We start from the raw sequence: 24,689 nt of genomic DNA on the forward strand, positions 1-24,689 counted from the left end.
TTTGGATTCTGCTTGTTTTCCCCAAATAAGTCAAGTTAAATTTTGTCACACTGTAATCATTTCAAAAATACCATCCTTCTTTCACAGGCTGGATTTCTTTCTACAAAGCATTTTAATATGAAAGTTACAAGTAAACATAGTACAGTACTGCTGTTTTACTCAGTGCTTTAATGGGATGAGATGATGAGATGAGATAGCCTTTATTTGTCAGTTGCAGGTCTTTTGCCCCCAACCGAGATGACAGAACTTGCCGCCCGTACATACAATACACAAACATCACATTGGGGAGACAGGTCAAGCTAGGTAGCAAGGAAAAAAAAACATCGAAATGTGTAACACAGAAGGATAATACAGGAATGCACAGATATCAACACACCATAGCACAATAAACACGGACAGGCAACATGGGAAAGTGTTCCAGTGTGTACATCTGATCTGGGAGCGCTGCAATCTTCGACTGCGCCTCCAGCTGACCCGATGTCCACATCAGAGGGGAGGTAAGCGTTGGAGGTGGCGTTGGATCCGGGGTAGGGAGGGTGATGCGTCAGTGAGTGCTTATCAGTATCAGTATATGTATGTGTGTGCGTGTCCATAGTTCAGCTGAGACGGTGTCCTTCGCCCTGCCAGGCTGAGTAAACAGTCTTCCAGCCAACCCAGGTGGCCTTGCATGGAATGGGAAGGAACAGACTCAACACAGTCGTTATCAGGGAGTTTTTGTTCGGCTCCAGCCTTGAGCCCACAGCTGGAGCCGAAGGGGTAGCCGGATTATGATGGTAATTTTTCTTTTGCAACAACTCATGAGAATTTCAAAGCTGTTCTTTAACACTCTGACACTGGTCTCTCAATCTCCCGTTGGAGAACCCCGAGCTTCCCCATGATGTTATCAAACTTGCATTCCGTGGTATTGTCATTCTTTTGCTCAGAGAGCCGATTCTGAGACCTCACAGTGAGCTGTTCTACGATGTAATCCAACTTTCGCTCAAAGGTGTTATTTTGAGCAGGCCTCTCCTTGATGTAACCCAATATACATTCAGAGGTGTTATTCTGAGTATTCACAGCAGCTGTAAGCATCTCCAAGGTCTTAACCATGCTGCTTTCAATGAGCCCGTTCTGAGAAGTTGTGCCTCGTCCCATCGTTTCAATCCCAGCGGGCAGCCTTGGGGGGGGTTGAACAGCCGGTTCCGCTGTCTTAATTCTCCGATAAGCCAGGGCCAAGCCAGCTCCGATCAGCAAGAACCCTGTTATCATGGTTCCGAATAGGTAGATATCTTCAGCGTCCTCGATCGACAGTCCCGCCAGGCACACGATCCTCTGCCACCCGTCCATCGTGTATCCGGCAGGGAAAGTACCTCCAGGGCACTCTCAGACTTCTCGTTGAGAAAAGGGTGTCAATAGCATTCAGAGACCAGTTGATCAAATCCATAATTCTCTTTAGGTTTTAGAAACAGACTGTGAGAGAGTGTTCCAGGGAGAAGTAATACAAATAACACGAGACTAGACAAGGACATAAGCAGGGAAGATAAGGGAGAGGAGAAAAAGTGCGTCCGCCTCCTCTGAGAGCCAAGAGAATACTTAATACTTAATGGGACTCCTCATCAGTGAGTCCTGAAAGGTGTGTCAAAAAGAAGTGAATCTTCTGAACATAAAGGTGCATTCCACTAATTTTGCTTTTACTAGAGCGTATTAGCCATTAGAACGCAATATAACAAATCATATACACTGAAGAATCGCTAAAGAAAGTGAAAGTAACTGATTGTTAACGAGGCAAATTATTAAATGTTACTGTTATCTTGTCTATGGACTTTGTGTGTATGCTTAACAATTTGATGTTGATTATCCTCCAGATGGGCATTTGATACCAAATTGAGAAACGACTCAGCGTGTCCAAACAGTTGAACTGGATTTGCTCCAAACTCTAAGGAAAACTGACAAATGTTGTCATCGGGATTATTTCTAGTTGGCTTTCAAAATACATTTGTTACAGGCTGAATTTGAGTAATTAGAAACATATGAACCATTATGAGCAATGGCACACTAATTATAAACTAATTTTTGAAGAGTCTACATCTTTCCTTAATAACAGAACTATATTTATATAGTTCAGCTTTTACCTGTTAATCGCCAAAAAGGACACCGTGGGCTCTACAAAAGTGTATATATTTTTTATTCATTTTGTCTGTTTAAAAAACAAAATTATGAAATAAAAAAATATGAATTACAAAATTATTATTATATGTATTAACATGTTACTATTAAAGATCGATGGCCAAAACTGCAGTTTATATAATAATATCATATAGAATGGCATCGACAGCTGAAAACAACTTTTTTATTTAAAACTTAAACAGCTATAAAAAGCGATAGGCTACAGCTATAGTGCTAGGTTAGAAGTTCCTTACTGTATATTTTATGTTTGCCAATTCTAGTGGGGGTTTTTTCAAGGTTTTTACTCTAAATATTGTGATGGGTGTTTTTGTTTTTGTTTTTGACCGAAATATTATAATATTGCTCTATTATCTATTATCCATTTTGGATTGGGGAAGAGTTCTTGTCTCAAGTGGGAGAAGAGTAGTATGGAAGACTGACACACTAAACATAAAGAAGAGCTGTCAGTTCATCATAGAAACATCATTTGACAGCTAACAGTTTACTGTTTTCTTTGCTTTGCTAACCTCACATTTGGTCACAGGCTGCTGTTAGTGACAGAAAGTATAAGATCATAGATACAAGCGTCAAAAATGAGCTTCCTCTGAAAGTGTCTGGGCTCAAACTTAGAGATAAGATAAGGAGTGCAGTCATCTAGAGACAGCTCTTTCAATGTTTTTCCACACATAAAGCTGTATTTCAATTTTCTTTAAAATGTCTTCCAAACAAGTTGCTTAAGTCTTTTTTAATTTTCACACCACATTTGGAATGAAACATTGCCTCATCAGAAGATAATTATTCAACACACTGTGTAGAGAACAGCTGCAAGACTGTAGTCTATGTCCCCGACATGGAAAACAGTCATTACAGCAGTTACTTGGAGTGTTTTTGTAGCACATTTTCCTCACAAATAAAATAGTATGGTCACCAGGGTATCCTATTAAAAAAAACTAGAACCTCTGGAATTTACTAAAACCAAAGTATTTGCCCAATAATAGTTCATATGGCATGATAGAAACATCATTTGACAGTAATCAGTTTACTGTTTTCTTTGCTTTGCTAACCTCACCTTTGGTCACAGGCTGCTGTTAGTGACAGAAAGTATGAGATCATAGATACAAGCGTCAAAAATGAGCTTCCTCTGAAAGTGTCTGGGCTCAAACTTAGAGATAAGATAAGGAGTGCAGTCATCTAGAGACAGCGCTTTCAATATTTCTCCACACTTAAAGCTGTTAGCTATGGTCGTTCGAGTATTTGACCATAAAGCCTATTGGATACATCTTAAGTGATGTATTATGTGTCCAACTAGAAGTTGGACACATAATACAATGCATGCTCAACTTCCTTTTTCTAGTGTTGGAAGGCCTTAGTATTCCCCTGGAAGAACTGGAGGAGGAGGTACCCGGGGACAGGGAGGTCTGGGAATCTCATTTTAGTTCCAGTGTGGCTAAAAATGGCTGGGTGGATAATATTGGCATTACTAAAAAAACTAGACTATCTAAAAATTCTAAGCCTATATATGACCAGGAGCATTTGAACTTTACATCATTATCCTTCAAGCTGACAGAAAACCCAGCGTCCATCACTTTCATCTGCTTTCATCATCATTTCTCAGATAGATAAGCCACGCTAAGCACATTCTCAGACTGTCACTCTAGTACAGTATGCAACTAATGATAGAAATACCACAGACACACTGTCATTTATCTTGTGACTACCATCATTTCTTAGTTAATTACCCTAGCCAATATGCTGTGTCAGTTATTACCCACATTATACCTCAGGTAAATTACTTCTATGCAGTACCAACATCTCTGTCAGGTTGACACTATGGTATAGGTAGTTGTATATGAATTAGGATGACATATTGATGACATAGAATGGAAAAAAGCCTCAGCTCTGTGATTCATGACTGCTTCAGTGGGAAAGTTATACAAAAGGAGGAATATAGTGTAGGAGGCATCATTAAATGAAAGCCATGAAATATAAAGTTGAAGTAAAGACCTCTATGCAAAGTAGTGAAAGAGAGACAAGAATGCTGAGGGCTATATTAGTATGCATGCTTTTCCTCACTCTGTCTTACTCAGTTCCCAGAGTTCTCCACTGCAGTCTGATCTTCTGTGCCATTGCCAGCCCTACTACATCATCTTCCAAGATCCTCTATTCCCTGTTTTTATCTTAAACATGCAATGTCTGCGACAGCAATGTAGCATGGGGAAAGAGCAGCCGAAATCTTCTTTTGAGAGGCTTAGGAAGCTGCTGTAGCACTCGATCTCTAACATTATGCTGCTGGGTAGCTCCGCAGTGAAGGAAGGAGGACAACTGGTCCTGCTGAGATGACATGTTTAAAATTTACTGCAAGTTTTGAGATGCAAACAGAGCAGAATGTTCAAGGACATTTTCCAAGACACATAAGGCCAATTAAATATATAAGGAGTGGGAGTGATAGTGAGATTGTTTGTCTCGCAGACATGTTTTCATGTGAAATGAAAGTTGATGCAGAATAAGGTATTTCCTTTTCTCCACTGATCTAAGCAGCCTATAGGAAGCCTGCACTAATTTATTTCAATTTTCTTTAAATCTCTATTTGGTATTCCAAACAAGTTGCTTAATTCTTTTTTAATTTCCACACCACATTTGGAATGAAACATTGCCTCATCAGAAGATAATTTTTCAACAAACTGCGTAGAGAACAGCTGCAAGACTGTAGTCTATGTCCCCGACATGGAAAACAGTCATTACAGCAGTTACTTGGAGTGTTTTTGTAGCACATTTTCCTCACCAATAAAACAGTACTGTCACCAGGGTATCCTATTAAAGAAAAACTAGAACCTTTGGAATTTACTAATACAAATGTATTTGCCCAATAATAGTTCATATGTCATCATAGAAACATCATTTGACATGACTAGGTCAACGAAATGAAGAATTTCAGACAATATGACCTATGATTGCTCAGTGATGGAGTAAGACACTGTTTGGCAGGCAGATCACTGTCTTCAAAATGCATACCTTTCTCTTTGTTATTCCTAATCTTACTCTCCATCGTTTGTGTTTGTGATATTTTGAGCTTCAGTCATGTTAATTTGGGTTGGCATCATTGAAATTAAAGGATGATAAAAGGAAACTGGTGCTATGTTAATATCTCTTTGAAGATGGAGTCAATCTGGCAACAGAATGCCGAGCCCTTATTTTCTCTTCCCTTTCCTCTCTTCCTGTATTGAGCACAGTGGATATGAGATAACTGCAGACTCAGCTTTGTAACAGCTTACCTTAGGTGGAGGAACTCTTAAAGCCTCTCCTTTCATCTTGCTCCTTATGTTAGAAACCAGGCTTTGTTTTGTCTTTTTAATCGACATCTGGACGCTGAATATTTACCTATGTAATGTATGTAATACATACTCTACCTTTCCCCCTGGATCTTAAAAAATGTTGACCTTCACCACAGTTTTTTATGATGGGAATATGTACTGTATATTTAAAGTAGGTTATATGGAACACTTTTTGCCCATAGGCTGCAGGCTGTTGTAATGTCTGAAAAGTAGCATCTGTCTGTGGACAGTCAAAGCTATTATGCAAGCCTTTCGTGCATTTAACCTGCATAAGCCTCCATTAGAATTGTAGATAATGAAAATGTTATAAAGTAGAAACATATAATGCATGGTAAAACTTGCCAAGCATTTTTATGTAAATGTTAATGATGTAACCTATAATTTGTCCCAAGAGCTATTTGTGCTCTAAAGTACTGCTACAAAAGCAGCAGTAGTATCTGAGTGTTCAAAAAGTATGTCTGCGAATGCTTGGAAATTAACTAACACTGACATTACACAGTGAGCCACAAATCTTATACTGTGATTGGCAAAACATTTAATGCTGTTTCTTTACAGATATAGAATCTCTTTAATGGATCCTAACATAGGGCTTTTGAGCTAAAAGGTGCTAAGTAGAGAAGCAATCAGTTACAGTTTTGATGACACCCATATCAGCACTTTGTACCGAATTCACCATCTTCACTTGTCTCAAACATGTCACACTGCGACTTTAATATGCAGTTAATTGTTCTCATCTTGACCTGCTGGTAGAATGAGCCCAGCTGCCACTGCCACCCGTACTTCTGTTATCTGAGCAAAAATGCATTATTGTGTGCCCCCTTTAATGACTTTAATTAGTTGTAAACGGAGTTGATTCTCCTGTTAAGTGGATAAGGAGTCGATAATGTAATATAGTCCCAGTATGCACGGCTCCAACTTTATCTCACTGAGAAGGTGGTGCACAGGAGGATAGTTTGCATAGTAATGTCAGTGGGCTGGATAAACCCATTGTAAGGTTAAAAAAAAAATCACATACTGACAGCGCTCAATCACTGAACTGATATGAAAACGACAATTAGTGTGTTCCTGTACTGGCAGAGAAATCATTGCAGAAGAGCTGTTTCAATGTCACTTACATAATGTGGAAGTTTTTACTGGAGCAGATGAAACATTGAAAGGGTCTGTTATCAAGAGAAAAAAAGGAGCTATCTTCATGTAATTATTAAGTAAACATATCCTTGGAATGATGTGAAAGACAAAAAACAGGTCGTTTAGCAGAAGTGTAAGAATTGAACAAAACCTAATAAGAGCCTATATTTTCAGTATTTCAAGAGAGAAAGATATCTAAAGTAACACTGCCAACTCAAACATGTCAACATAATTTCAGCTTTGCTTGACAATATTTGCCCAATGAAAGCTCTTCCCTGTAAAAACCCTACAGATTCAGTAAACGAGGCAGCCTTGAAGAAAAGAGCCCCATAAAGTTCATGTCAGTAAACTATTTCTCCTTTCATCCACTCATCTGCAATAAAGTTTCCAGTCTCCAGTTTCCATTTGCTGAGTAATGCCTTGCCTAGCCAGTGGTGAGGTGCAGTGCTTTCACACTGGAAAAAGCTAATGGCTGTTTATGGTTTCTAATGCATGATGCTATGGCTTTTGAAATAAAATGTGCTCTATGATAATGTTGTGTGTGGATAGAATTTGTCATCAGGAAATGCTGTGATGCTACAATTGACCTCCAAAAAATTTATGAACGTATACTTGCTCTCTTACCTGTTTATGAGTCTTTAAGGGAATAGTGTCCCTACATTAAATTTGGCTGTTCATTTACATTTACTCATAACTTGTTTCCCACCTCCCTTCCTCGCTTAAAAATATGAGCATGCAAAATTTTATACTTCAATGAGAAGTGACATCCTGCAGTCAAATCCCAGATGAAGATAGGCAATGGAGACTGGAACCCCGAGAGTAAAACAAACGGGGGTGGTGGAGCAGAGTAAGCAGATGGCTGATGGAGACTTGGACAGCGCACATTTGACAATTGATAAGGTGGAAATAAGGAGGAGCATTGAGTGGGAGAAGGGGCTGATTGGCTCAGAGCTCACAGATAGATTTGTTTTTTGGATACAAGTAGTGACATTAAAATTTAAAGCTCAATTCAAATTTGTGGGAAAAGAGAGGTATTGGAGAAAAAGCCATGAAGCATTTTAGATATGACCAAGACATATGTGAGAGTACAGGTCTTCCTCAATTAAGATACATAAAAACGTAATTTCAGCAAAGGGGGCTCATTTGGAATAAAAGAGCAATATTAACAGCAAAAATGTGAAGATTCAAAATTTTAAGTATTACTGACAATTTGATAGATCATAGTGTACAATCCCAGAAGAAGGTAGGGGATTATAACGGGACCTAAAAGAGAACAGCAGGGGCAGTCTTAACATAGCATGGAAATCTCATCTCCAGAGTAGAAAAGATATGAAACAGGCAAAGTCAAGAAAAATGACAGATAAAGAACAGTTACAATTATGATGAGAGAAGAAGTCAGAAATAGATTAAAGACAGCGAAGATGAAATCTTGCAAAGAAGGCTAGCTGACTAGGTCACAGGGAGAGGACTGGGAGTCGTTGATTGGCTAGAGGCTGCTAAAGAAAGAGAGAGAGAGTGGAAGAACGTAGGCTTCTGATTGGTTGGCAGTCATTGGAGGACAGAGAAAGAACGAAATAAGAGCCTTTGATTGAAAAGAAGCCAGAGAGAGAATGAGGGTATTTGATTGGCTTGAAGATGTTGGAAACCAGAAAGAAAAAAAATAGAGCCTTTGATCATCCAGAGGCTGTTTAAGGTCAAAGAAAGCGAGAAATTAGAGCCTTTAATTGGCTGGTGGCCATTGGAGGCTAGAAAAGAGGCCATTGATTGGTTAGAGGATGTCAGGAGGCAGAGGGTGAAAAATGAAGCTTTCTGATTGACTGTCAGAGGCCAGAGAAAAAGAAATGACAGCCTTTGCCCAGAGGTTGTCAGCAGATAGAAGAACGAGAGACTGTAACTGGTTTGTCATTAAAGGATTGTAAGACAGCGAGAAACAGGTGAACCAAACAAAAATAAATATGATGAAAATAGACAAATGTGAACAATAAACTAAACATATGCTGATCTTACCCCAAGAATCTTAAGACCTGAAAGATCTTGTGATTAGAGGCTGATATCAGAATCAGGAGTCATGAAATGTTAGCAACAGATGACCAGCAGTGACCCAGATGTTTAAGAGATTAGGATAACATTTCCTGTGTAGCTGCTAAAGTAGCAGCACCGATTCTGATGGAGCAGCCTGAATACTGATAAACTAAGATTTGGACAAACTGTGATTAAATGGCGATAAAAGGTCTGAGATAGAGTTTAAAAATGATAACATTGAAAGATAAGACAGAACGCCCTTTATTATTGAAATGTTTTAGAAATCATACATCATACATAAGAATCACCAGATGAGTGGGGCAGATGCCATTACAGCGTAGAGAGATGGTGCCATGCCAGCTTTATTGGTGGAAGGGCAAGGGTAGGGTAGGGTTGGGTGGTTCATACTTTTGCATTTGTGCTTTGGCTGGGGTGAATTTTTCAGTCTTTTTTGATAATAAGAAACCTAGTTTGGGAACTCTGAGCAAGTTCAACACAACTGCTGGGCTCTTGCAGGACTGGAGACTGATAGAATCTGAGAATGAACTGAGAACTGACAATGCAGACTACGAGCTAGATTAATAATACTAACTACTAGCTGCTGAAGACTGGAAAATCTGCCATCGATGTGAAATAATATTCCAGTATTCAAGAGTTTAGTAGATAGTAGATCAAATATCTCTGGTTTACCAAAAATATAGCTGCGTAACATGACTGGGAAGAAAAGAACATACTATGAAATGTATCTTCTCAACATTACAGCGAGGTTGCATGACAGATGGCTCAAAAGGGAGCACGACAGATAACAATGAATTTAACAGAGACTAGGGCCTAGCTGATGGGCTGAGAGAACAAGGGCAGATAGATTGCTCAATACCTGGTATAATGTTGACATTTTCAATGAGGTTAATTCAACCTCATTTAAATGGAAAAATGGGAGTTAAAAAACAGCAGCAAAAATGGTCAATATTACAAAAAGGAATGGAGATAGATATGACAGAATAGATCTTTCTTATTGAACCTATATAAAAACCCTTAATCGCCACTATTGCATGTTATTAACTCTTCTGTAGTGCTTTCCTCTGTGTCCTTGTAACTTTCCGTAAGTGTGTCTGGCTCTGAAGCTGCATGTTCCTAATCTGCAGTTATAGGCCTCCCCAATCTGGGGATGGTTACTATTTGATTTTTTAATAATTTGCTTGTGCTCATCATTTCTCTCTTTGCTTTCCGCTTACCCCGCCAATCAAGATAGATGGCCACCCTACCTCAGTCTTGGTCTGATGGAGGTCTCTACTTATTAATCTGTTGTCAAGAGCTTGCTCAAAGGGAATAGTTGGGTTCCTTTATAATTATGTAAAGTATTATAATGCTTCAAAATGCCCTGAGTTAACTTGAATTTGTGCTATATGAATAAAAAGTGTTCAGATTACTTCTATTGGGCAGTACGGTGATTAGCGCAGCACAACAAGATGATTCTGAGTTAGAATGCATCATTTGGCTGGGGCCTTTCTGTGTGGAGTATGCTTGTTTGGTATTATTGTAGGGCCTTTACCTTACAATATAAAGCACCTTGAGGCAACTGTTGTTGTGATTTGGCGCTATATAAGTAAAACTGAACTGAATTGAAATTTAATTCCCCCTGTGTGTATGTGGGTTCTTTCCAGGAACTCTGGTTTCCTCCCAAAGTCAAAAAGACAGGCAGTTAGTGGGATTATATCCATTGGTGATTCTAAATTGGCTGTACATGTGGGCTGTATTTGTGACTGTCTGTGTTAGCTATGCATGCATACTGGCAAAAAGTCCAGGGAATACCCTAACTCTCGCCCTATGGTAGCTGGGATAGGCTCAACATAAAACCTGGAAGACCAAAGCTAAATACCTAGTTTCCTGTGCGATAATAAAAAGCTGCTAGTATGAAGTATGAAGAGTAATTTACATGAACTGACAAATTATTTATTTATTTAAATGCAAGAGAGACTAAAAAATCTCACAAAGGAACTAATCACAAATGTAGCAGGACACATGTTATTATGAGGGCACATAGCTATGATTCCCCCCCCACTAAAACACTTCAATAGAAAAAGACTATTCACAGCTTTATTCTGTTGTTGCATTCATTGTTTTAATTCACACTGTTATTTTTATCTAATGTAGTGCATTACGTTTAATGTAAAAAACATCTCAGTTTTCCAGAAGAATATATTTACAGAAAGGATAACTGCATTTGACGCAAAGCCTAGATAATATTCCATTTTGGACATGGACAGGTGAAAACTCGACAGCCAGGCATTCATTCCTGTTATACTTCTTTGGTGTCTGGTGGAAGTCAGCTGCCTAGGGAGCATGTGTAACTGGGAACTGTAATGCAATTCAAGTAAGTGAGATCACAAAAAAAAAAGGCAGGCACGTGGACATCTACACAAACCCTTGCACTGTCTGTTGGCTAAACTTATGTAACTAGGACCTGGGCAGACCCCCGCGGACATGGAAAGTATAATTCCTGCTTAAGAGTACGTCTCTTTTTTTCTTCATGTTAATGTGAGTGAAAACCCTGAAAAGCATCTTGACATCCTAAAAGTTTGGAATTTTTTATCCCCCCCTTCTGCTCCTTCTGGCAGTGTGAGTTCTAAACAAATGCTAATAAAGTGTTTTTATAATGAGGAAAGCCCACATTTGTCTTTGTTATCTGTTACTTTCTTTTTTAGACTGAGCATGAGAAATTTTAGTGATTTATTGGTGCGGACAGACTCAATCAGCATTGTGTGTACTAATTGTGCAATGCTTTAAATGTAAAGAACATTCATTAATATGAATGTGTGAAATGGAAAAGTCCCACTCTTAAGCTTTAAAAAAAAACAACAACACTGCATGCACTTAGAAATAATGTATTTAGCTTGCTCAATAATGTATTTTGTGACACTGTGGGCTGTTGACATTAGATTTTAACTGTGATATTGACTTTCGGAAAGTACTACAGCACTTTAATTTCTGTGCATTTCCAGTAGCCAAGTATTATAAATCCTGAGTGATTGTGAACTGCTGATGGAGTCTATAGAGTTTCCAGCTCTAATTTCTGTGTTACGGTAGAGTAAACAACAATAAACAAAGGAAAAACCACGGAACGGCTCAGGTGTCTTTAACTTGGAGAGGAAGGTGAAACTATTTCATGGCTTTTTCTCCAGAGTTAACTGTGGGAAATGTAAATGTAACATGTACCTGTTACGTTCCCCTGAGGGGTCTAGGCGGTGAGGGGGAAGTAACAAAAGGTGTCCAGGTCAGAAAAAGGAGTCAAGGAGGCAAAAGGGTTAAATTAAAGAGTTTTATTAAAGTAGCTCAACTAAGAGAGACGGACAAGCCGCTATCACCATTTAAGAAAAACAAACAAAACTCAGGCGTTGGTCAATAAAGCAAAGTCAAAAGGAAAGCGCAGCTCACTAGCTGGAAACCACAAACACAGCTTACTAGCTGCAATCACCACAAAACACAGACAGCTCACTAGCTGCAAACACCACAAAACACACACAGCTCACTAGCTGCAAACACCACAAAACACACACAGCTCACTAGCTGCAAACACCACACAAAATGGCACTCTGGCCCAGAGCTCACCTTTCCCTGGGCTTAAATACTTTTAATTACTGATGTGAGTCAGCTGTGTTACAGGGAAAGGTGGCACCTCAGGCAGAAGAGGTGGTGGGACACGCCCACACAGGCACCTTCAGGAGGAGGCCCTGCTAGGGCCGTAACAAGGGCCGTAACAGTACCACTCACCCTTCCCGAAAATATGGTCCGTTTGCTAAACCTTGTATGAATCAGCAAGTAATGGGGGCGGGAGGGGGGATTCAAGCAGCAAACATGTGTCCGTGCAAGTATGTGCTGTATGTGTGCAGGTGTTGAACTTGTATTGCTAAAGTGTGTATGAGCTGAGAGAAAAAGTGGAGGAAGAGCATGCTCTCTCTCTTGTCTCATATTTCTCTTTGGTATAATGTGCTGCCTGTTCATGCGATGCCTTTTAAAGGCATGGTGGGAATCACTTCATAGTCAGGCACGAAACTCAATATGCTAATGCCTTCCTAGGGAGCTTTGGAGGGGGAGAAAACATAACTTGTCAATTACCTATAGCAAAACCTATGGAAGCCCGTTTCCGCCACTAAAAAAAAAAAAAAAAGGATCCATAACTCAAAATTTTGAGTTATTTTCTTGAAATTTCGAGTTATTTTCTCGAAATTTCAAGTTATTATCTCGAAATTTCGAGTTATTATCTCGAAATTTCGACATATTAACTCAAAATTTTGAGAAAAGCAACTCGAAATTTCGAGTTAGCGCTGCCAATCAGTAATCTACGTGAATGACGTCATTTCCATGTTACCCGGAAGCTGAAGCCCTCAGCTACAAATGCTACAGCTAAGCTACCGGTATTACATCCAGTCGTGAATGCACAGATTGCTGAGTGTTTTCAGCCTGGCTTCACAAATGATGTGTTATTAGCTGAATCACATGGTGTTACTATCAGCAAACATACTTTAATTTGTTGGGATCCGTTTTTGAGTGCGCGGTCCTGCGCCATATGCTTCCGGGTAACAAGAAAGCGACCTCATTCACGTATATTTTTGATTGACAGAGCTAACTCGAAATTTTGAGAAAAGTAACTCGAAATTTCGAGTTATTTTCTCGAAATTTCGAGTTATTATCTCGAAATTTCGAGTTATGGATACTAGCTTTTTTTTTTTTTTTAGTGGCGGAAACGGGCTTCCATAAAAACCACAGGAAGATTTATTGAAAACCAGAAAATTCCACATGACAAAAGAGCTTAAACGTGACAGGTCAAAATACAAGGCACCACCTGTTTAACTAATTATAAAATGATGTGAGCCTTCGCAGACTCATTGCCATTGTGTCAAAATAAATTATGTTTAAGGACGCATACAGCAATTTGTATATCTATTAATTACTTCTTGAAAGTGCTAGGTGCAAATTTCAAGCTTTGATTTATGTTAACAAAGGAAAGGACTGATCTGTCAAAACTCATTATCCAAGCAAGTGGAGTGGGCGCTGTACTTCTGATAGTGATGCAAAATACATTGTGAAAAAAAAATGCTACACAGATACTCCATACCTCCGAAGGCAGTGCTATAACCAGCCAGTTTCCTTCTAGCGATGGCACACTCTTGCTGGTTGAAGACCCAAGATGGCACAGTGGGACCATCAAGATCGGTTTTAGACTATTTTGTTTCTCACACAGCCATCATCAAGACCCCTCGGCATAATTTGTTTACAGCTCGGAGATGAGAACCATCTCTCCCCCCGGAATAATTGCTGTGATGATAGGCTTTGCTGGGAACATGTACAGGCATGTGAAAACATGCACCATTTTAGATTAGAGGGTTTGGAAAGCCAGCCAAGCTGATGTGACCGCAAAAGTGACATATCTCTGTTTCGCTCATCAAATCAATTCTTGCTTTGGGCTGTCTGATGCTCAATGTCAAAGGACTCCATGCTTTTTTTTTTAACACTTATCTAATCTCTATTCTACACTTAGAGTTGTGTCAAAATGCAACACTGCGGGATTTAAATACTGTTATTTCAATTTTGCACAGTGCCCAAGTATGATCAACAGGAATACCTTCAAATGGATAAATTTCCATTCGGAAACTCACCGACTGATAATATAGTAGAGAGAAAATATTTGCAGGTCCTAAAATCTTTAAAAAATGTGCTTGTTTGGGATTTTTTGTTTATTTGTTTTTTCATTTTATCAGCAGCTCTAACTGGAATAAATAATGGTATGTACATAAAAATGAATTTACTTACTTAAAGCAATTGATTTTTGGACTCCAGTTAGGCAATTTCGTGATGTTACCAATTTTTCAGTCACAAAGTGGAAATGCCCTAAGGCAGCTGTCCCCAACCTTTTTTGCGCCACGGACCGGTTTATGCCCGACAATATTTTCACGGACCGGTCTTTAAGGTGTCGTGGATAAATACAACAAAATAAAACTAGTACCGGTACTGAAAAAAAAGAAGATTTATTCATAACACATGTGAAAAGACCCAGGAAAAAAAGTTAGCGATAAAAACGATAACAAAATAACGCTGAAAACCGATAAAAACCCTGAAAACCATACATTTCACACCTGAGCCTCAACTCTCGCGGCCCGGTACCAAACGACTCACGGACCGGTACCGGTCCGAGGCCCGGGGGTTGGGGACCGCTGCCCTAAGGCATAACCTGTTTTATCATCTATTTACTAAATAACCATCATGTTGAATTAACTTAGGCTTGAAATTAGAAACTGAGATCATAGGTCATTAGGGAAGTTTACGTTTAGATATTTATACATTTTTGGTTATTTTTCAGCCCTAGGTATTGCTCCCTATTGACTGTCAGAGAATGCAGATTTTATGCTGTATTTTATATAATCTAAGGAACCAATAAGTTATCAGGATTTGGACCACTTGGTTAAACAAAGAGCTCCATACACTCTTGACCGATATGACAGAAAATTCAAAAGTTAAAGGTTGAAACCACAATTTATTTATATATTAGATGGTACAAGTAGACAAAATAAAGGAGTATAATGAATTCAACATACTGTACACAACCTCAGCTTACGGTGTGTTTACAGGCTTGGATGCTATTCTGATCGTAGGATTTAAAACCCATGGATGACATATGGTCAATTTGAACCTCATCAGTGGTGGAAATCCATGTGCTCTATTTTCCTGCCAGCCATTGGAACCATACTGAATCCCCCTCCATCATCATCCCACTATCTTCCAACCCCTTGACACCGCTTCCCCTGAACCCAGCAGATTACAGATATCATTATAATGGATGTCCTGGCAGGCCAGCTGCGGTCACATTTAATTTGCCATGGCCTGATATCTACACGAGATAATCAGCATTTACACCTGAGAGTGAAGACAGAAATATACGCCACAATGTGTATGCGGTAAAGACATCGAGGTAGAGACAGAAGAATGACCAAGACACTGCGAGAAAAGTGGGAGAAAGTAAAAGTAAAAGAAAGACGTAAGGTAAGGGAATAGGAAGGTATATGTATTCAGCACACATGCTAAACAACAAAAGATTAAGTGAAGCACACTTGTAAGATTTGCATTTTAATAAGAATAATCTACTTTGGACTTAAAATGACTTGAGAGCAAAACCTAAATCTTTGTCAACATTCTTCAACACAGACCTTACATCTTAGCTTGGAGAGGGGTGCCTCTCCATCATACTTTGGTTTGCTTTGTGAGGTCAGCCCTGTTCAATTACATGCAGATAAAGAGTGGTGTTGTTCTTTCTAAGTGAAGGTTATAGGGTACTCTTCTTGGAGCAGATGAGTGGGATCTTCATTGATTCCACTGTTATGCTTGTGAGTATGTTTAGAAACTCTTTCCTTCTGCCGCAGTTGCAGGATTATGCATTTCCTGCTCTACAAATCCTTTCACTCCCACCAGACATTGAGGACACCGATTTGTGTATGAAAGAAAGTTATCAGACGCGAAAAAAAAAACAAACAAACTGTGGAATTCTTGTATAAAGCTGCCAGAACAGGTACACATTATATATGTTTAGCACCTACAGAATGAGCTTTCACATCTATAACAGATCAATTTCCCCTGAGTCGGGGAGTAATGACCTATTTCTTTTGAAGGGCTCCCAATACATATTTCAGTGGTGAACTACCAAGCTCACAGGCAGACGCATTGCTGTTGTGAAGGTTTTGCAATATAAGGTAAAGAATAATATGTCACAGAATTTCTGAAAGCCTTTGTTCTACCACTATCTCAAACAGAAGTATCTATCTATCTATCTATCTATCTATCTATCTATCTATCTATCTATCTATCTATCTATCTATCTATCTATCTATCTATCTATCTATCTATCTGTCAACTCAGGGTGCGTATTTACTGCTAAAAAACACCTTAGAAAGGTAATATATGCAGTCTTCAACATAAAGTATGTGTCCTTCACATACAACACCCTGGAGTGATTGTTAAGAACTTTGCTTTGAATAAATAAAGGAAGAACAAAATCCAACAATGCATAAAGGGAGAGAAAGGTGACCCCGCTGGCTTAAGCATCTCAACAATGTGGTACCAGACATTCAGTAAGACTGCATCAAAACAACAGCTCCCATCTGTTAAGTTTGCAATCTAATGACAAACACAGGCTGACTCGATCAGGATAATGAGGGGTAATTTAAGGACCTCGCTTATGAAATGAATATGGTGATAAATAAGAATGTAGCTATTCTTTCAGGATAAAAGAAATCGGAAGTTCCTCTTCTCTCTCTAAAACTTTTACATCGTAAAACTGAGTTTACATTTACATTTTATAGTCCTGCTGTAGAATATGCACATCAGCCAGTAATGAATGTGTGCAGATTGCATATCATATATGCAAGCACAATATTACTAATTATATGTCAGTTTGTTTTTACTAAAGATACCTACTGATAGAACTCCTTTTCTGCAGCAATTAAGCTCTCAGCTGTTGATCTATAGGAGCTGGAATTTGTCCTTTAGCAATACCTGGGCATGCAGGAATCACTCGCCATAGGATTTATCATGTTTTTACTTATATCTCCAATCCTTGTAGTTATTTTTACAGCTCAAAACCATGATATTCAAAAATTGAACCTGAAAACCCTGATTCTAGCTATGTATGCACTATGGTGTTGATCTGTTATGCTAACCCTTCGCCTTACACTGCTCACATCTTGGATCAACCAGCTGCTTTATCTGAATGTCACTGTAGCCTGCAAGAAAAGGAGCAGAGCAGGGTTGACTTATAAGGCTGACAACGGCTCCATTCATGCGTCTAATTTAAGAGCGGCTTCTGCTCTGTCTAATTAACAATTTACTAGGCCATCAGTCAGCCTCCCCATTGTGGTATAATCAGCGTCACTGACGTTCAAGCAGCTCATCGCACCCTTTCGCATCTGCAATAGGATTAGCGCATCCATGCAACTTTCATCAGTACACAAACAGAAAAGTGGGCACTGTGTGTTCCAAAGATGCAGCGAGAACAACTGTGACACCACAGAATGAAAGATGACACTGCAGCAGAGTGAGATGGGCATTGTGTTCAACAAATTAGGCAGCTCAGTTTGTGCATACTAGGACCTTCATCCATATAATCTTCAGGAAAAAAGAGTTCCCATCAGTATGTATCACTGCTGGGTCAGCACAACTGAATATTGTGTGCAAATTTCACTTGTCATTTTATAAAGTGTTGTGTAAAGTAAAAGTGGAAGGTGTGATCTGCTCTGTTATGCGTAGGCACCTTGAAAGGATTATAATACGGTGTCAAAGTGGATTTCTATTTTTTGTAAAAAGATGTAACTAAATCCCTTCATAAAGACTCCACCTGCGTCAACACCATATACACGCATAACATTAATTCATTTGGCCCTCCTTCTTCCCCCACACCATCTTCAAGACAAGGGCCAACACTTTAATTTATTTTTTGTTATGTGAAAAAAAAGACTTGTAGGGAGTGGGGGTTAAAAACTGCAGCATTTCTCCTGCTGGTTCTCTCTCCAAATATTCTGACAGTACAATAATAACCCACAGAGAGGATTAAGAACTGGTAATCTGGGGGAATAGTGTATTTCATTTCAACTGCTTTTTTTATATTTTTGCCCATTAGCTTCCTCTGTATAAACAAATAGAATTTTGCTCATTTATCCACTTAGTTTCTCTGTCTTTCTGATTAGAAGTGAAAGGCTGTGAGACTGGGATAACCTAGAGCGGATGGTTCCAAGGATATCTTAGGCCAGCATGCCCGTGTGCGCATCAGTGGGAGTCTGAATGTGTGTGTGCATGTACTGTATAAACAAATGCAGATCTACTTGAAGGGCGCGACCAATTAAAAGAAGCCCCTCAAGGAGCACGCTCATCAGGATGCAGTGAACATCGCAGATCCACTTTCAGATAGCCTGCTGGAATCTGTCACTGTAACTAAGGCATTAATACAACCGAGCTCCGTAGCATAAAACTTTGACATCTTTATCCTTTGACGTTGAGAAACTGTATGATAAAATTGATCTATTGTAACGTTTCACAAACTCAGATCTTATAGAAATTTATAATTGCATGGGAAATCTTGTTATTATTTTAATTCAAAAACTCTGCCAAAGATGTCATTACATCACCCAGCAGTGCGTTACATGAAGAGAACAACTCAATTTTAGTCATAATTAGAGAGATTAAAAGTCTTTTCAACATGATTTAAATACCTATTATTAAAAAGTTAACAGTATATTTTGCTAAGACATTTAAATATGCATCTGGCTGAAAAGGTGAATGTTGAAATTTCATTTACTTTGAATGAAACATCCGTTTGTGATGAAACTAAAGGTTGCAACCAAAATACATAGAACCATGAACCACTAAACGGGTGACACCAGTGTATTTAACCACAAACCCTGTGTGCAGTGGCAATCCCGAGGTCACTATGTGAAATAAGTGGCAAGAACACCTCCTGTTTACCTCCTTCAGTTGAGGTAAATCAGTGACTTCTTGCATGCATCATTATCATCATTATGGCAAAATCTCTGAGCTTTGTGAGATTATTTTGAAGGAGCTCAGATTTTGCCAGTTATGCTTAGTTTATGTAAAAATGTAGTTTGCTGTTGTTTTGGTTTACAAGCTTAAATTGTTTTATGTGTGTATTATATATGAGTGTAGAATTGTATATAGTTAAAATGTATGGATCATATAATGTTGAATTCTGAATATTGATTTGTAAATAATGGAATTTGAAATAAGGGTGTAGGAACAGGAAAAGTGTAAACTTCATCCTACTCCTTTTCGAGCATAAACAATTTGTAGACGTGGAGATATTCATGAAAACTTGATCAATCATCACTGTTCTGACTCCTGTTCTGACAGGTGAGGAATTCAAGGAAAAAAACCTTCAATGTTTCATGCCTACAGTGAGGGGGTAGTTGGCTCTTTTATGCTGTTGGGGGACATTCTATTACAGTGGTTTGAATTAACTTATCATCCCTGTCTATGGGTCATCCCAGTCACCACATCTCAACTGAAAGAACGAAAATGAGAGATTCTGAACCGGTGTATCATCAAAACATCAAAATAAGAATATTTAATAAATATAAATCTGAATATTTTAGAAATTACTGATCTAATGAGATTTTCCCATATTAACATCTCTAGGAGTAAAGAGTGAATAGTCTGTAAAATAGAACAAATATCTAGTGAGCAGCAGCTATCTTGACAAAAACACCATGTTGATGTGAGAGGTCAGAATGGCCAGACTGGTTCTAATTGATAGGAAAGTAACAATAACTCAAATAACCACTCATTACAACCAAGGTATACAGAAGAGCATCGCTGAATGCACAAGACTCTGAACTTTGGAACACACTGGGCTATAGCAGCAGAAGATCACACCAGGTACCACTCCTGTTAGCCAAGAAGAGGAATCTGAGACTTTTGACTGTATCTCTAAATTTGGTCAATAAAAGACGGGAAAAACACTGCCTTGATTTCTCCTGTGACATCTAGATCATTGAATCAGGATTTGGCATTAAGCACGGGTCCATCCTGTCATAGTGGTGGTGTCATGTTTTCCCATTTTGGGCATGAACATCATTTAAATGCCACAGCCTACCTGAGTATTGTTGCTTACCACGTCTGTCCTTTTATGACTACAGAGTACCCTTCTGGAGACCAGCAGGATAACACATCGTGTCACAAAGTTTAAATCATCTCAAACTAGTTTCTTAAACACGATAGTGAGTTAAATTAACTTAAATGGCCTTTAAAAACAACATCTCAATTCAATGAGCATCTTTGGAAAGTGGTGAAATAGGACATCTGTATCATGGAGCAGCTGACAAATCTGCACCAAATGGATGACGCTATCAATTCAATATCAACCAAAAATCTCTGGTGGCTGTTTCCACCACCTTGCTGAATCTACATCCTGCTTAAGTTGTTAAGAAAAAAAGGGGGTAGAACCCAATACTAGCAAAGTGGACCAGTAATGTAACCAGAGGGTGTATTGTGATTTTGCATATTTCTCATTTAATACCTCAAGAGAACAACAGTGTTGTTTGGTTTCATTGCTGACCATGAATGACTAATATGACAAAAACCAAACAAACCTGTAACTCTATAACTCACACGGATGTAAACAGCATTCAAAATAACATCCCTAATCATTTTTCTCTCACTTGCCACGCCATCCATACAGTACATTATGAAAGAAATCAAAAAACCCCCCCAAAAACATTTATTTCATTTTCTTAACTTCCTCTCCTTTCTCCAGACCTCCCCATAAACTAACTGAACACTACACCCACACACACATTATCTCTTCCAGCCCTCCCCCTGCGCTTGTATAAACATCCATACAAACACAAAGATGGATCAATTTCACATTCCCTTTCAGGGTGCGGAAGATGCCTTGCCTTATTGTCAGTTTATATCATGATGTTGGATTCCCCTAATGCTGAAATGCAAATCAGCTTTGTTTTTTTATTGTTTATTTGTTTTCTTTTATTAGCACCATTTTCTCATAGCTTAATGCATTCAGAACAATCATCTTGCCACCTCAGATGATGCATCTTGTGGCCTATTTTTGAAAATGGGGCAGAGCTTTTGGCAAGGCATTGCCAAAAAATAACAGAGTTAACTAATTGGGAAAAAAATGCCCTAAATGTGTAGTGGTTTCAAAGAGAAAGCGTTCAGTTCCACTATAATGGTTTTATCCATTCATTTGGGCTTCATTGGCTTTGCCTGGCAGTAGCGACGGCACCCCCAAGCAACAGCTTTCCCACAGAGGCATTTGATCATATGCTGACTGGGTGAAAAAGAGTGTAAATTAAAGTCCCTCCTCATTGTGACACTTTAAACACAAGAAAAGGCAGGCCATATTTTCTCAGCCAAATCAGGAGCCTGAGAGATGGATACCAATTATAATTGCAGCAGAAACAAAAAAAAAAAAAAAAATGAATAAAAATCAGACATAGGTGTGTGTCAGACGCGTGGTGCTAAATCATGCCAGCAGTTGGGTAATGAAAGGTTGCCTGTAGGGTCTGAGGGACCCAGAGCCATTCTGTGCCAATGAAGGGGTGTGCACTTGAATTTGCATCACCCTGTGACATATCAAAGAGAATGCACAAGCAGATGTGCCTCTTTGATTTTGCTACTTGTGAAAAGCAAAGTTATTCTGTATCCCCACAATAATCTGCAGCTTTCTTACCCTATTCCTGCAGTTTTAGCCAAGTCATGAACATGAGGAAGATGGAGTGTGTACAGCATGTTGCATAAGCACTGTGGCAGTGGTGTATGCATGTGACAGTGCTGGGGCAGTCTATGCACGGGTGGGGCAAAGTGGAAATTAAGATTTTCCACAATATCTTATTTGAACCAAGTGGATGTTACAGCCTCGGTGCTGCTGACCAAACAGCACATGTCATATCTGTGTTATACACTCTGCACTGCAGTAAACATGACTAGATCACTAAAAAAAACCAAACAAACAAAAAAAGCCAAAAAAAGCCCCAAAAAACACAGGGTTACAGTCAGGTGCAGGAAGAGACACAATGACACGCCAGGTGCTGCATCCTCCTTCCTTTCCCACCCTCCCTCTAGCTCTCCGTGAGTGTCCTCACGCACACAAACACACACTCAAACAACTGACAAGAAATTAAATTCTTAACCATTTCTGGCGGAATTGAGAAAGCATTCTTGCCCTCATTAGAATAGCTCCAAGTCCAGTCATGAAAGCTACAAGGCCCAATTTCCCGTCACTTTGGCGGCACCCTGAGTGGGACGATGCCACCAAAACACCAATTATAAGCCAAGGAGCTGGGGAATGAAGCGGTATTACTGGGCCGCCAAGCGGACCATCTGCAGACTTCATCAAACGCTCAGCCCACAGCGTCCAGACGGGCAGAAGCGGATGCCCGGTTTAAGTTGCGATATCATGCAGAGCATATTGACCACTGCAAACAGTACACGGCCTCTCGCTCTCTCGTGCGCACTCTCACTGACATACGCATACAAAAAGGGAAAGCAAGACACGCACAAGATAAGATCCGAATTATGACTCAATTAAGAGCCACTGATTCAAGGTCGTTTACAGCCGACACTTCTGTTTCTAGTTTTTTTTTCTTCCGTTCCAACAATAAAATTATATTTGATTGTATATAAAGGCTTTATTTTTCGATTTCTTTCGATTCTTTTTTTATTGTCATGCTGATAGCCATACCTTATTTTAATCAAACCTCGGGGGTGTTGAACGGAGTCAACTCCAATTAGGACACCTGATTTATCTTTCTGTCTGTCCTCCACAGAGCGGTGACACTGCACCGTTGTGGATTTTATCAGTGCGCAGTAACCCAGCGGGATCCTACTGTCTGATATATGTGAAAACTTTACAAAGGTGTCCAGCTGTCTGATGTGTACTCACCATCAATAATAACGGTCTTCATGATTCAGATGAAAGTGAAATCCAGAGGCTTTATAATTCCGAGAATGAATCCCACGTATACGGAGATAGATAGGAAATCCGCTAATTATTGCAATTTATGGGTTATTGCAAATCCAGTGCAAGACGGGAAACAGGCAGACTAAAGCACCCCTGCACCCTTCAAACTTTAGCCGTAGGTCTTCCCGAGTGGGGAGCCACGTCTCCAGCTGCACCCTGGCTCAGTCATGTGGACGAGAGATTCAAAAACAGTCAGCAATAAACATCCAATTTGGGATCAGTAGACTCGACGCACCAGTCGACACCTCCCCAAATATAGGACGCGCAAACAGCTCGGGAGAAGAGCTCAAAGTGTTAACGCAGAAGTGGAGAATCAACGGCACAGGCGAAAACCGAGTATTGAATCCATCTTTTGAAATCGCAGCAGATATCCAGTCTGATTACTTGCCCCTCTGTATTTCCCAAGTACACTGAAAAAAAGTGTGTGGTATGAGCACGGTTGTCGGTCGCACTGGTGCGCGCCAGTGTGCGTTTACCACGGAGAGGTGGAAAGGGAGGGCGGGGCGGCAAGGGGCGTTTGGCGGAAAGAGACAGAAAGAGGGAGAGAGAGAATTCGAAGATGAATGTTTTATGGGTCTGTATCACGCTGCAAAAAATATCCCTCCTAATTCTGAGTGCATGGGCTATTAATCATGGCAAATAAAAGAAAGACTAGATTTTATGTCCGAGGCTATTTATAGAAAATACTGAACACAAACAAAACTGAACTGAAAATAACAATAATAATCATAATTTTAGGTAACTGGTGTCATTCCTAGAATCAAAGAGTGAATCTGATACTTAATGACTTATTTGGAGAGACATTTCTTACAGTGCTAGGCTGTGCTCTAATGAATGTTTTATGTGCAGGGGTGGTGGGCTGGTGGTGGGTAGGAAGGTGACGTGAGGCGAATCTATTTGGATCGGACATGGCCAGGCACGCACATGCATACGAAAACACCCCCAAAAGACAGGCTGAGAGCCAGGCTTCCTGCAGGGACCCAAGCTTCCTCCTGGGGACTTCAGTTTGGCTGTCCTGACGTAGGTGTAGTTGTTAAAGCCGTGAGAAACAAAGATCTCAGTTCTACTTGGTTAACTGAACCGTTACAATAACATTTGTAATCCTGAGGCTCACCTGAGACCCTTAACTACTTCTGGAAATGTTTTCTTTTGTATATAGAAAAAGAACAATGAAAACAAAACTGTGCTAGGTGAAAATGTCTATTGAAAACACAATTAAAATATTTTTTCATGTCTTTATACTTTCAACGGAATCCATCATTATGAATTCCTTTTCAGTGTATCGGATGTGATAACCTTTATTTTTACGAAAGGATTAAACTACTTAACTACTGCACTGTTAACGCTGATTGGCTCGAAGACCAATTCACCTTGTCTTTGGCCTGCACCTTTGATGGGTTTTGCTGAAACCCTGGAGGATTGAAGAAGCAGCAGCGGGCTATTATCTATAGGTATCACACGCCCCCTACCGACAGACACAAAAATTGATTTTCAGCATCACAGAAAGAGAAAGAGAAAGAGAAGCC

At 39.5% G+C, this 24,689-nt stretch overlaps 1 protein-coding gene across 1 annotated transcript in view; it reads right to left on the reverse strand.

Moving 5' to 3' along the window:
- rtn4r (reticulon 4 receptor) overlaps positions 1-23,639 on the reverse strand; it is a 47,094-nt gene extending 23,455 nt beyond the window's left edge. Inside the window, exon 1 of the mRNA XM_080894329.1 lies at positions 23,086-23,639. Coding sequence (XP_080750455.1) covers positions 23,086-23,107 — 22 coding nt within the window. The 5' untranslated portion in view covers positions 23,108-23,639. The remainder of the gene's footprint in view (positions 1-23,085) is intronic.
- Between the last annotated feature and the right edge of the window lie 1,050 nt (positions 23,640-24,689).

Source organism: Rhamphochromis sp. 'chilingali', assembly GCF_963969265.1.
Source record: "Rhamphochromis sp. 'chilingali' genome assembly, chromosome: 10".
NCBI classification, from domain to species: domain Eukaryota; kingdom Metazoa; phylum Chordata; class Actinopteri; order Cichliformes; family Cichlidae; genus Rhamphochromis; species Rhamphochromis sp. 'chilingali'.